Source organism: Haliotis rubra, unplaced genomic scaffold (assembly GCF_003918875.1).
Source record: "Haliotis rubra isolate DU_JTF1 unplaced genomic scaffold, ASM391887v1 Scf16, whole genome shotgun sequence".
NCBI lineage: Eukaryota > Metazoa > Mollusca > Gastropoda > Lepetellida > Haliotidae > Haliotis > Haliotis rubra.
This window is the reverse complement of record NW_025765558.1, coordinates 1904568-1918566: the sequence shown is the minus strand read 5'-3', so window position 1 is coordinate 1918566 and position 13999 is coordinate 1904568. Positions and strand designations below refer to the sequence as shown.

At 41.6% G+C, this 13999-nt stretch overlaps 1 protein-coding gene across 1 annotated transcript; it reads right to left on the bottom strand.

Annotated features, from left to right (window-relative positions):
- Window positions 1–3275: 3275 nt before the first annotated feature.
- On the bottom strand, window positions 3276–5512 carry LOC124271320. The gene is given in 1 exon segment (XM_046706415.1): window positions 3276–5512. A coding segment is annotated over 1 exon segment (1653 nt). The 5' UTR covers window positions 4929–5512.
- Window positions 5513–13999: the final 8487 nt, after the last annotated feature.

The following is a 13999-nucleotide window of genomic DNA, read 5'->3' as shown; positions in this document are numbered from 1 at the left end:
GATTCATTTCCTTCGTTCAAAGAACTATGTGAAATAGTAACTTAGACTTGAAAAGGAGGAAAGCAGTTTCAATCGTCGCTGGTTCATTAGAAAACCCGGTTAAGTAGATAAATGGCTTTTTCCAGTTTCTTTCATTTTCTACCTGACAATGTTTCACTGTCTGTATGCAGCCTGCAGCATTGTGTGGCAATAATGATGCTGATAGCGTGACGACAAATATTGTTTACTTAGTACTAATGTGAAAAGTTTTATGAACTTGCAAGAGTTTGGTCATTCACCAAAGATTATGTGCATGTAGACTGGAAATTTAAACTTTATTGTACTGATAGTTATCGTATGACAAAATCACAGTATGTCTCTAATGTACTTAGATTTAAGCCATTGCAAGAGTTTGGGCCTCTGTCAAAAAATGTATGTACACAGATTGCAACATTTTAAACCTTGATGATACTGGCTGTTATAATATGACAACGAACGTTGTGTAAATGTAATTAGGTTTATGTCACTGGATCAGTTTGGTCCTTCATCAAAGATTGTATGTACACAGACTGCAACATTTTAAACCTTGATGCTACTGATTGTTATAATATGACAACGAACGTTGTGTAAATGTAATCAGGTTTATGTCACTGGATCAGTGTGGTCCTTCATCAAAGAGTGTATGTACACAGACTGCAACATTTTAAACCTTGATGCTACTGATTGTTATAATATGACAACGAACGTTGTGTAAATGTAATCAGGTTTATGTCACTGGATCAGTGTGGTCCTTCATCAAAGAGTGTATGTACACAGACTGCAACATTTTAAACCTTGATGCTACTGATTGTTATAATATGACAACGAACGTTGTGTAAATGTAATCAGGTTTATGTCACTGGATCAGTTTGGTCCTTCATCAAAGATTGTATGTACACAGACTGCAACATTTTAAACCTTGATGCTACTGATTGTTATAATATGACAACGAATCATCAAATTTATCAAAGACTGTAAACAAATTGCAACATTTTAAATATTGATGGCATTGGCAGATATAACTTGACAACAATTATTGTGAACGTGATACACAAATGTAAGTAGGTTCAATTCATTGCAAAGGTTTGGGCCATAATCAAACAGCATATGTACGCAGACTGCAACATACATTGATAATACTGACAGATATAGCGATACAAAATTGTTGCATATTTAGTACTAAGTAATGTGAGTAGGTTTATGGCATCAAAACAGATGCTGAGCCTTAATCAAAGATTGTACGTACAGAGACTGCAACATTGTATGAGATTAATGATACTGGTATAGCGTGACAAAAGTATTATATCAATCAATCTTTATTCCGGTACTGAAAAGGCCTCAGGTCTATAGTACACCATATACATTGCTTTATACACGTTCAAGGAACAATATGTTTTCTATGTACAAATGAGTAGAAAATATACATGGACAGGTTTTCAATTTCTTTAGGATTTGAACTGTTTAGCAGTAGTGAAAACTTAAGCCTGTTTGGATGGACATAATATTTTTCTCTTATATATTTGCTTCGAAGACTACTGTAGTTAGGGCATACAAGAAGAAAAGGATACTCGTCTTCAATTGCATTTGTATTACATAAGTTACAAGTTTAATGTTCTCTATCCATATTTACATACATGTATCTACCTTTCTCGATTAGAAGTTCATGAGATGAGCATCGGAATCGTGTTAAACGTACTCTATACTTTTTTACATTTAAACATGATAGATAGAATTCGGTATGGATATTGTTTTTAAACATTAGGTAAGTGTCACATTGCTTGAAATAGATAATTTATCTTGCCAGTTTTGAAAATAAATATCTTGTACAAAAGTATTGTATCGAAGTACTAATATGAGGCGGATTATGAAATCCCAAGAATTTAGACCATTTTCAAAGATTTATGTACACATGCTGCAACATTGTACGGTATTAATGATACTGATACAGCATGACAAAACTAATGTATTCTTAGTACTAACGTCACTAGATTTAGGATATCGCAAGACGTTAGGCCTTTAACAATGATTGTATGTACATAGACCGCATCATTTTTCACATTTTACAGTGTGACAAAAAAACTGTAACAGTTGATACTGATGTAGGTTTATGGCATCGCAAGAGGTTAGGCCTTCATCAAATATTGCTGCAACTTTGCATGACATTAATAATACTGATTAATGACAGATATAGCGTGACACAAGTATTGTATTGTTGTACTAATGTCAGCAGGTTTATGACATCGCAAGTGGTAAGGTCTTTATCAATGATTTATATAATATAGGCAGACTGCAACATTGTGTGACAACACTATCTGTATATCGGACATATTCGTTTCCTCTCGTGGTACATGCTGATTGTTGCTCTGTTTATCGACCGATGTTGTCGTTACAGGAGACATCTGTTTGACTTATTTTCTGTCATGATGCTTGCACTTTTCGTTTTATGCATTTATATTGCTTTTATGCATATCAAGATTCTGTTAATGGAATCTTTTTTCTGTTTTTCGACATTTAAATTGTTTAACATGAGCGATGGGCAGGAAGTCATCATGGTTTACATTTTATATTGCCAAACAAGCATCGTTCTATCACGAATATTGCTTTGTTTAGCAACGCGTTTGCTTGATAACATTTCTTATCAAAGGCTGCTTCCAGAAATCCCCAAAGGATTGTGTTTTTACGTTGTTATTTTAATTTGTTTTTTTGCTTGTGCTCCATAACATTGATTATTAAACGCTCTCCTTCAAGCTCCAGCTCTAAAATACGTTGACTGTTGAATTATTTATGAAGCTGTTCGAAGGATGTTTGATTGAATTGTTTACATTTGAATGCAGATCACTCTGCATTGGAGGCGAAGCATTTTCGCTATCTCTGTTCAGCTTTAACGTGGCTTCCAAACAGTGACATGGTAGACATGTGGTGGATATTTCCTTTGACGCACCAGTGACAAAAATCATGCCCTGTGCATTTCCTATTTTGACTTGTACCTGTTGTTTCGTTTAAGGTGAATAATTGACTTGCCTTTGCATGTGTTTGTGATGACTATTTTGTATCATTACTGGTTGATAATGATTCACTAATGCACGCTCAGGGGCGGATACAGCTTTTTGAGAAAGGGGGTGCACACTTCATTTTCACCAGAGTTTCAATGGTCATTTAATAAACTTTCAGGACAAAAGGGTGCACCCACGCAAAAAAAACCCTGGATCCGCCTATGCACACGTATGATGTAATGGGACTCGTGGTCGACTCTGCTTTCAGGAATGATTTCTTATGACATTTATGGAAAGGTCTGTTGTGTTGTTTTCTATATATTCAAATGAAACTTGGACTCACCTGAAGAGCGTCTGGAATGTGTACCAAGGCCATGGATCCGGAACGAAGGAGGAATTGAGAACTCCGTACACTCCGAAAACTGTGTACAGTTGCAACAGACACGCAAACATGAATAGGAATGTAATTGAATAAGTAATATGGACAGCCCTCTGAATCATTTTACTCTGTCGAATTCTCAACAAACTTATTGAGGATGGTTTGGTTCTGAAATTCACAGACAATGTACTGCTGTTTCGTTCAAGGTCGGTACTGTCAAAATCCTCCAAGATTGGCCTACACTGCTGTTTGTCTCGAACATCCCTCGTGTTCCTACATCTGGATTTAGGAGAGTGGAAGACTATTTCCGTGTCCGCCATGTAACCATTCTCCAGAGTTCCTGTAGCTCCAGGTGTGCGATTACGCCTAATCCTTTTACAGTCATCTTCGGAGTCTGGGTCTGACGCACAGTTTACTGTCGTCTGCCTCTGGATCATAGGTCGTCTGCTCTCCTCGTCGTCAGATAATGACTGGAAATCGGAAAATGTTTGCAGGGGGTGTGTAATTGGTAAACCGTCAACGCCCGTTGAAGACTCCGAATTTGCCTGAGGAGGTGTCTCCTCGTCGGATAACAATACCTCTGTCTCCGACCGATCGCTCCCCTGTTCCTGCGGGGGTTCCACGCCATCAGATGTAGTCAATTTCTTAATTTGTATCCTACCGTCTTTTTTTGTCCCGTTTCCATTTTCGTCCGATGACGACGTCGTGTCTACGTCAGTAGCTATAGCTATTGTCATATGGTTCTCGTCAGTTATGCGAAGTTTTGGACGGGATAATCGTAATGAGCTTGACGACTTGCTTGTTCTCACCCCTGGCTGGACTCGCCTAGTGCTAAAATTGCCCAATTCCTTTCTAACCCTTTTAGTCTCTGACGCATACTGCGAGAGCCTGAATCCATTACAGATAAAACTGATGCATAGATATAACGATAACACGATAAAAAACCCGCTGTCAATAATGAGCAAAAGCTTGGCTTTGACTTCATAGAACACTATGACTTCTGCTAAAACTATGCAAAAGAGGTAGGATAAAGTCGATGCGAAGAGATACGTACAACTTCGGAGTTTGCTTTTTCCCACATCAACCTTGGTCATTCGTAACAGCATGATCTGAATGAGTCCGAACGAGGCACAGAGGAAAGGGTAAATAATCTGCGACAACACTCCAACAAACACTCCAGAGAAGTTCCTGGAATACCCATACGGATCCACGGTAAGGTACAGAATCCGGAACAGTCCCGAGAGGCACAGCAAACACGTCGTGTTTAGGACAATTTTCGATCTTCTGATTCTCTGATAGAATTTGAACACAAGACCCACAGATAGCAGGGAGACTGTTAAGAAGAGGAGGGAGAAGCCGTAGACGTGGAACGGCCATGCACGGCCCCACTGTCGAGACGCCAAGTCCCACTCAGGCACAGGTAAAACTGGATTGCCCACACGTGCATCCCTGAAACTCCCGTTCACATTGTTCTCGGTTGAAGCGAGTGGTCGGGACAGATGCGCGTGAAATGTAGCAACATTGTCCTCGAGAAACATACAAAAGTCGTGGACTTTCAGAACGAGCTAAACTCCGTATCCTGACACCTTCCTGGTCCCAAGCATCCGGTGTCTCGTTTGATGTAGTCGAGTCTGCACAGGTATTTCATTCATTAGCCGGTGTCTGGCCAATCAATACACCCATGTGATTTGATCCGCACAAACACTGTCATGGTTTTATGTTGGTTACCCTGTAATTACGTCGACTGTATTGACCGGCAGCACAGGCACGAGTTACCGTGTGCGGGCACGACTCGACACCGGCGCATCTCCTCGTGTGCGTGACGACCACAAATCACAGGTATCGATGGTATTGGCTGCTTGAAAACCAAATGATAAAACTCAATAGTTGACCGGCGCTATGTCGTGGAAAATGGTGTGTATTCAAGGGCTTTCCAGCACAATGCTTAACCACTTAATTCTTTCAAAGCGGACTGAACTTCAAAGGAAAGACAATCCGTGTGAGGCAAGTAACGTAATTTACAGCATGCGTGCTTGTGGGTTCGGCGGCGATATTCCTCCCCCCTGTGTAGGCACCACAATGCCATGCCTCCACTTCAGCCTCGGAGATTCTAGCAGACTCCGGTTCCCTGACTCTCATCGATCCACCACTCGCCCTATGCTCACAGCTACTCACAGAGAATGCTTATTTTCATCGTCTGAATCGGCTCTTTATTTGTGTGCCAGAGAAAGGTCTTACAATTCAGTCAGTGGTAAAATGTTTACTTTTATGAACGAAGTCAAATACAGTTTCCCTTCTCGTTTGTGTCAGCACATACGTGTTTGTAGTAGGAGTTCCTGATGAAAATAAGATGACACCGGTGCTCCTGAAATTGAAAGTTTAAATACAAGGGTCTGGTTTCTGCTTTGTGAGCGGATATCTCATCAACGGTTTGGGTACAGTGTCAGTCCAATCAGATGATTATGGAATTTATTTATTCATCGCATTTCTTTTCTATTTAAGCTTGTGTCGACCCGGATTAAAACACTTGGGAAATCCACTTGGAATCAATTGCAAGCGAAATGAAAACCCTTCCTTCATATTTAATGCAACCAGGGCGGTATGACCAATGTGTAATGAGATAACAAGTGAGAAGGTTGTATCGGAAAGTGACTGTTAGTCACTGGGTGGGTCGTGGATAACGCCCTTAGATTAGTGATGTTTGGATTATGTTACCATCGACCTGAGCGTTTGTGTTATGAATATAAATAGCAAAAATACGGGGAATTGTTTATAGTTACATAAAGGATCCGTTTCTATATATACCGCCGTTGTGTTCTGTCTGTTCAGGGGCGGCTGGGTAGCCTAGTGGTTAACGCGATCGCTCGTAACGCTGAAGACCCGGGTTCGATTCCCCACATGGGCACAATGTGTGAAGCCCATTTCTGGTGTCCCCCGCCTTGATATTGCTGGAATATTGCTAAAAGCGGCGTAAAACTAAACTCACTCACACTGTCTGTTCATTCATTGATCTGGTTACCCAGATTATGCCAGAGTAATACGAGACACGGTCGCCGGTGGTTTAAGTCTCTTTTCGGCGCAGGGTCCGCTAGGCGTGTGTTTGAATCCAGTGTCCGCCCCTATTGTGACTTATGATCTGATAGCACCGTTCCTATTCTTGTTAGACCGACGAATGTGGTAGACATCACGCCCTGTAATACTTTGGAAATTCCTTCGAAGTCCAAATGACACGTCTTGGTGAAAATGAATAGAGCACATTTCAATCCCTCAACACTCTCTCCACACGACGATACAACGACCGATTCACGATTTAATGTACGTGGTCAGCTCAAGAAAAGGTTAGGCCTCGTTCAGGTCAGCAGACCGAAAACAAAATTAAACATCATTCCAATATTATGTATTCTATTTTATAAATTGCACCGTTTTTTAATTACTTAGTTATTTCTTGTCTGCAAAATAAATACCTAATTGTTGATGATTTTTTTCTCAGATGTAAACGTCTGCCTCAACTGAGCAGTGAAAAAATAGCAATGCACTTTACATCAACATAATTTTTTATGCTTATTATACAAATAAGGAAGATATGTTTCCCTTAGATCACAAACAAAGTGAAAACATATTTTCACCTTGTCGCTACTATTACAGAGATTTCTCATTGATAATGCGTTTCAATAAATTCTCATCTCGCACATGCATAATGTTTAGCGCTAATGCCCCTGACGCCACAGAAACATTACGTCACACTCTGCGCACTTATGTCATGCCTGAGGAAGAAACCAGGGGATCAAGTCTACATCCTGTGGATTGTGGGGAGGGGGAGTCTGCAATACTATTTCGTCTGAATTGTCGAGCCGAGCATGGATATATGTTGTATAACGTCTTGTATCTGACCTGAAGCTTATAAATAAACCTATTACCTTGACACTAACATATGCAGGACACGTAATGTTAAACATTATGGACTACCGTCGTTTGAACAAGAAAACAAATTATCAGGACAGAGGACTTCTTTGAATAAATCATCTTTCTGGCTTTAATGAGAATGGGAATGGAATTGCAACAACATCTAAGCTTCACGAGAGACGGAAAAACGATTATGGGTTAAGGAATCATGTATGCAAATGAGGAGGCGATATGTATCAGTTACTCGACCACGCACTGTGATAAGGAGGCCTTGCACGTAATGGTTTCATTTTCGGATACACTGAACGAACAAACAACTTTGTGAGTTGAGATACATTATTTAGTCAGTTACAATATTTTCAGATTTATTTTCACTTTTGATTTTCATATTCAATGTCACGTTCCTGTTTGTTTGTTTTTTGTTTGTTTGTGTGGTTGATTGTTTGGTTTGTTGTTTAACGCCGCATTCAGCAATATTCCAGCTATGTGGGAGCGGTCTGTAAATAGTTGCCTGGACCAGGCAATCCAGTGACCAACAACCTGCGCATCGATCTACGCAATTGGGATACGATGACATGTGTCAACCAAGTCAGCGAGTCTGACCACCCGATCCCATTAGTCGCCTCTTACGACAAGCATGGGTTACTGAAGACCAATTCTAACCCAGGTCTCCATGGGTGTTTGTTTGTTTGTTTGTTTGCTTGTTTGTTTAATGCCGCATTCCAGTTACTTGACAGGGGTCAATGAAGCCTTGAGTCTTGACCAGACCTCCTAATAGTTGCTGCCTACGACAAGGTTGCTGAAGATCAATTCATAGCCAGATGTTCACAGATCACGTTCTCTGAAATGTTAACGAACAGCAAAATCCCTTTTAACCGATCCCTGTGATATTAACACATGTAAGGATAAACAAAACTAAGATACGAAATATTTTCCATGTGTGAAAAACAATCCGGTTGACACAGTGACATTCAGGATACAGGGGATATACGCCGTGTAGCCTACTTATTATCACAGCAAACCGAGGGCATCGTTTTACAACAAATCATTTCTCTATCAGTAAGTTATGGTATAACGTATATGACTGTGAAATCCGTTTTCCTTTCGTGTATGTGTTGAATTTTAGGGTTGTTGTTTGTTTGTTTTTGTTTAACGCCGCACTCAGCAATATTCCAGCTATATGGTGGCGGTCTGTAAATAATCGAGTCTGGACCAGACAATCCAGTGATCAACAGCATGAGAATCGATCTACGCAGTTGGGATACGATGACATGTGTCAACCAAGTCAGCGATCCGGACAACCCCGTCCCGTTAGTCGTCTCTAACGACAAGCTTCGGTGGCTGAAAATCAATTCTAACCCAGGTCGTCAAACGTATGAGTGAGACGACTGACTGATAGGTTGGGAAGGGAATGTCGGTAAGAGATTTCTTTTTTTCATAATTGTTTGTTTATTGCATTTTTACTGTAGCGCATGCGAGATTTCGTCAGTCCACGTACAAGTAAGACCAGATTTCAAGGGAAGGTGGTAACATCACACTTGTAAGCGAGAGAGTCAGTGAATTGGGTTGTATTTGTTAAACTCGATTTGTACAGTATTACACATTTTATCACGGCGTAAAGTATAAGTAAGATGGACGGTTCTCGGGTGTGTGTGTGTGTGTGTGTGTGTGTGTGTGTGTGTGTGTGTGTGTGTGAGACGACGTTTGATTTTGTCACACGTGTATGTTAGCGGGTCAATACAGTTGTACGCCACTTCGAACAGTATACCAGTTACATTGCGGCGTGTCAACATCATGTGGGAGGAGTGAGTATGGTTTTACGCCGCATTTAGCAATATTCCAACAATATAACGGCGGGGGACACCAAAATTGGGATTTACACATTGTACCCATATGTGGAATCAAACCCGGGTATTCGTTGTGAAGAGCGAACGCTTTAGCCACTAGGCTACCCCCACGGCCTCGAATGTGGGAGGAAGGCCCTAGTGAAACATGATTCTAACATACAATCATCACACATGTTGGCTGATTGGTTGGTTTTTAACTCCGCACTCCAATATTCCAGCTATATGTCGGAGGTCTGTAAATAATCGAGTCTGGACCAGACAATCCAGTGATCAACATCATGAGCATCGATCTACGCAGTTGGCTTACGATGACAGAAGTGAACCAAGTTGGCGATCTTGACCATACGGTCCCGTTAGTCGCCTCTTACGACAAGCATGGGTAACTGCAGACCAATTCTAACCCGGATCTCCACGTGTTCATCACCCATGTAAATAGGAGAGTTGTTTCGGGTTATTGGAGATTAAGGATGCCCTTAGACTGTCCCCAAATAATTGAGGCTTGTTCACGCCGATGGGAAAACTACTGAAATCACGTGTTCAAACTTGTTGCTGTAAAAATCCCTCCTGACAAGATATATTTTTCTTTAAAAAATCACCAAGAATTAATTTAAATCGGTTTTGACAGGGAAAGAATATTTTGCTCTAAAAAATGTATTCCCGTGACAGTTGTAATGGCGGCTCCTAAAACTTTAGTTCCATTTTCGGGTGGTTTAGAATTCCTGCCATTCAGAACTAAAACCATTATTTCGAGATGCAAATAACCAGTACGGGATAAGCTTCAATTTGTGCATCATGTTTTATTGTGTGTCTAAAACAGAATTTCCGGACAACTCCGGTTGTTTCCGTTAATTCGGTCCCGAAAATCGAAACTGCTAAGCATGATAAATTTCGGTCAATTATCCTGATGGTCCTCCATTCAAATGGACAATTTGGCTGTCCAAGTGACTGGCTAATTTCATTTGTTACAGGGAAAGTGGTCTCGTACACTTTTTATCTGTAAATCGCCCTGTTGGCTATGAAGTAATTATCAATTTACACATTTTTCACTAAGAACCGCAAGTAATGAGGTCACATTAGGAGTCTTCCAGGTCACATCTACAGAGCCGGTTAGACGGAATTAACCTCTATTGGTTCAGGGAAGGTGAGGAAATTACGTTTATCCTTTGCACTGATGGAGGGATGGAGAGATTAGTGTAAATAAATCTAATTTGCTTCATCGCAAATGTTAACTTACACCCAAATAAGATTTGCATATGTTTCTGGTATTGCGGTTATTTCCAGCCAGTAAGCATGATTAGAAGAATAAGTTGGTCAAGCAGTAGATCGTGCTGTAAGCTGTTGGATTTGTACAGATATATACGTGGGAAGTGAATCGGGTGAATGAGTATGGTTTTACGCCGCTTTTAGCAATATTCCAGCAACATCACGGTGGGGGACACCAGAAATGGGCTTCACACATTGTACCCATGTGGGGATTCGAGCCCGGGTCTTCGGCGTGACGAGCAAACGCTTTAACCACTAGACTACCCCCACCGCCCCTCCGCATTTAGCAATATTTCAATAAGATCACGCCGTGGGGACACCAGAAATGGGCTGCACAATGAAACCATGAGGGGAATCGAACCCGGGCATTAAGATCGAACACTTTAGCCACTGTGCTACCTCGCCGCCCTTACACGTGAGAATCTGTCTGGGCAGCGTTGTAGTTTGAGCAAAGAGTCATCATGTCAGGTGCGATTTTCCAGACAGGTAAAACGTGTGACATATTCCTTGTTTTCCCCGTCATGAGTCGGAGTATTGCCCCAAAGGGTTTAATTAATTTTTAGAAAAAGCAAAATCTCTGCATTGTATGATTAACAAATTAGCATGTTCAGAATCATAATGGCACCAGGAAACGTTCGCGAAACGATGAGCAAGTACAGCTCAAACGGTTGTCCCGTCATGTACACTTTAGTTAAAGTAAAGTTGACTAACCTTCTGTATATTGCAGTATCTCCATGCCTTCCAAGGAGCAGGGGGTACCGCCTCCGTGGTGTAGTGGTTAGAGCGTCCGCCCGGAGAGCGGAAGGTCGCGGGTTCGATCCCCGATCGCGTCATACCAAAAGACGTTAAAATATGGTACTTGTTGGTCCCTGCCGGGCGCTCGGCATTAATGGGTACAACAAGAACCTTTTGGGCTCGGAGTCAGTATAATGTGTCTGAGTGGGGTATTCATGCTTCACTGCGGCATGGTATCTCAGTGGGCTAGCACTATAAAACCAGCTTAAGTCTGGGCTAGTACAAGCAGCCGCACATACACATACACACGCATACACGTCGTCATATGAGCGAAATATTCTTAAGCACGACGTTAAACCCAATTTCACCTCACGTCACCTCGAATCCCCACACTGTTTGAAACCCGTTAATGATGTCCACGGCGTGACATTGCAAATACTAACGTAAACTCATACTTCCATAGCTCCTCAGTCTGGCAAAGTACTAATTGAGCAGACATGTTTTTTTTAAATACTTCAAGGGCCCTTACCTTGCATTTTGACCAGAAATAGTTGCAATAATGGTCATGAACAATATTTTAAAATGGCTACTGTGGCCGCCATATTGAAAATCCGATTTCAATCAGATCAAAAAATATGGTTCAAACAGCCATATGACTTACCCCACCGGGTACCCATTCACAGCTAAGTGAGGCAATTTTGAACAAACTCACTTGACTTGGGTGAGACATTCTCAGGAGTCAAGCTGCCAAACACGGTCACCCATCCAAGACCTCTCCGTTACCAACGTTGCTTAATTTCAATTGATTTGCGACCTCTATGCACAAGACCACACGCCACTGCAAGTCAAACAGATTGACGTAAACGAGACACATACATGGAGACGCATGTTGGTTCTTCCACTGAATTTCAAGGGTACCTTGAGATATTTCGGAGCAGCAGGTGTTTCGCAAATTAGTCTTGTCTCCCTCGACTGCCATGTTTAAATGGACTGACACGTGGTAAGGACGGGCCTCTTTTCACTGCTGTCCGTGTCGCACGTGCAAACAAAGAAACTGGGTGTCACTTTCAGTGTGGTGATGTCGTGAAAGGACATTTGATTGACAGATATATTGTTAATTCGAATCAGTCCTGTACACTCGTTATATTTACAATGACACTTGTTTTGAGTTGAATGGGGCTTCCAATATTTGTATGCCGGATACCAAGCCCGGTTTAAATGAGTGGTATTCTGGATTTCAGCACGGCAATATGCTGGGTGACAAACGTTTTTCCGGTTCACTCATATCCATGTTGAAATGTAATTTTCTTTTTATTGCAAAGAGTGACAACTCGATAAAATATTTAGTGCTAAGTTTATGGGCACGCATATTCATTCATTCTATTTGAAAATCCCGTTCCAAATTACTTGTTCCAACTGTGTACACTGATATGAGGTTTTATGATCTCTTCAGAGGCGGTTAGGCAGCCAAGAGGTTTTATCTCTGTGTTAAAACTACTAAATGGGCGTAGTAGTCGCTTCCCTGTTGTTGCACTGTGTTTAAGCCACAACGAAGTTATGTGGATCCGTTTCTCTGTGGCATCACTGTGTTTAAGCCACTATATAGTTATGTGGATCCGCTTCTTTGTGGCATCCGGGGCGGTGGGGTAGTCTAGTGGTTAAAGCGTTGGCTCGTCACACTGAAGACCCGGGTTCGAATCCCCACATGGGTACAATGAGTTAAGCCCATTTCTGGTGTCCCCCGCCGTGATATTGCTGGAATATTGCTAAAAGCGGCGTAAAACCAAACTCAGTCAGTCAGTCTTTGTGGCATCCCTGTGTTTAAGCCGCAACGTACCTCTGTGGACCCGCTACTCTGTGGCAGCTTAGTTTTTTCTGTAACTGTGGACCCGATACTATGTGGCAGCACTGTCTTTTAGACCCCTGTAGCTCTGTGGACCCCCCTTATCTGCTGTAGCTCTGTGTTAAAATCGCTCTGTAACTCTTTGGACCCGTTAGTCTGTGGCAGCAATGTTTCAAGCGGCTACGTAGCTCTGTAGCCACGCTACTCTGTGACAGCAATGTGTTTAAGCCTCTACGTAGTTCTGTGGACCTGCTACTCTGTGGCAGCACTAGTACTGTCTTTTAGCCCTCTGTAGCTCTGTGGACCCGCTTCTCTGCTGTAGCTCTTAAGCCGCTAGTACATGTGTGGACCCGCTAATCTGTGGCAGATCTTCTGTTTGAGTCGTTCTGTGGTTCTGTGGATCCGCCTCTCTGTGGACCCGCTAATCTGTGGCAGATCTTCTGTTTTAGTCGTTCTGTAGTTCTGCAGATCCGCTACTCTTGTTTAGCTCTGTGTTTAAGCTGTATGTAGTAATGTGGACCTGTTTCTCTGTAGAGCAGCGCTGTGTTTAAACCGCTCTGTATTTCTGTACATCCGCTACTATTGTTTAGCTCTTGGTTTAAGCTGCTAAGTATTTCTGTAGACCCGCTACTATTGTTTAGCTCTGTGTTTAAGCTGTTATGTAGTTCTGTGCTTCCAGTAATCTGGTGTAGCTCTGTCACTAAGTTTGGATCTGCTACTCGGTTGTGACTCATCTACTCAGGTACTTTTAACCCTGAAACACTGGTGGATATAATACTGTTATAAGCGTCGACATTCCAAGCACACTCATTAAATCTTCTAACCTATATTGAAACTCAGTGATGTATATTCAGCCTTGTTAGAACCTTGGCTGAGTTGTTTTGCTCTTTTTCTAGTCTGATACACGATGACATATACCTAATCTCTGCATTGCTCATTTAATTTCAAATTAATCTTTAAAAACCTACAACTCAAAGGTCTTCCAAAACATACACGAACAGCTTATGCAAAGCTCACT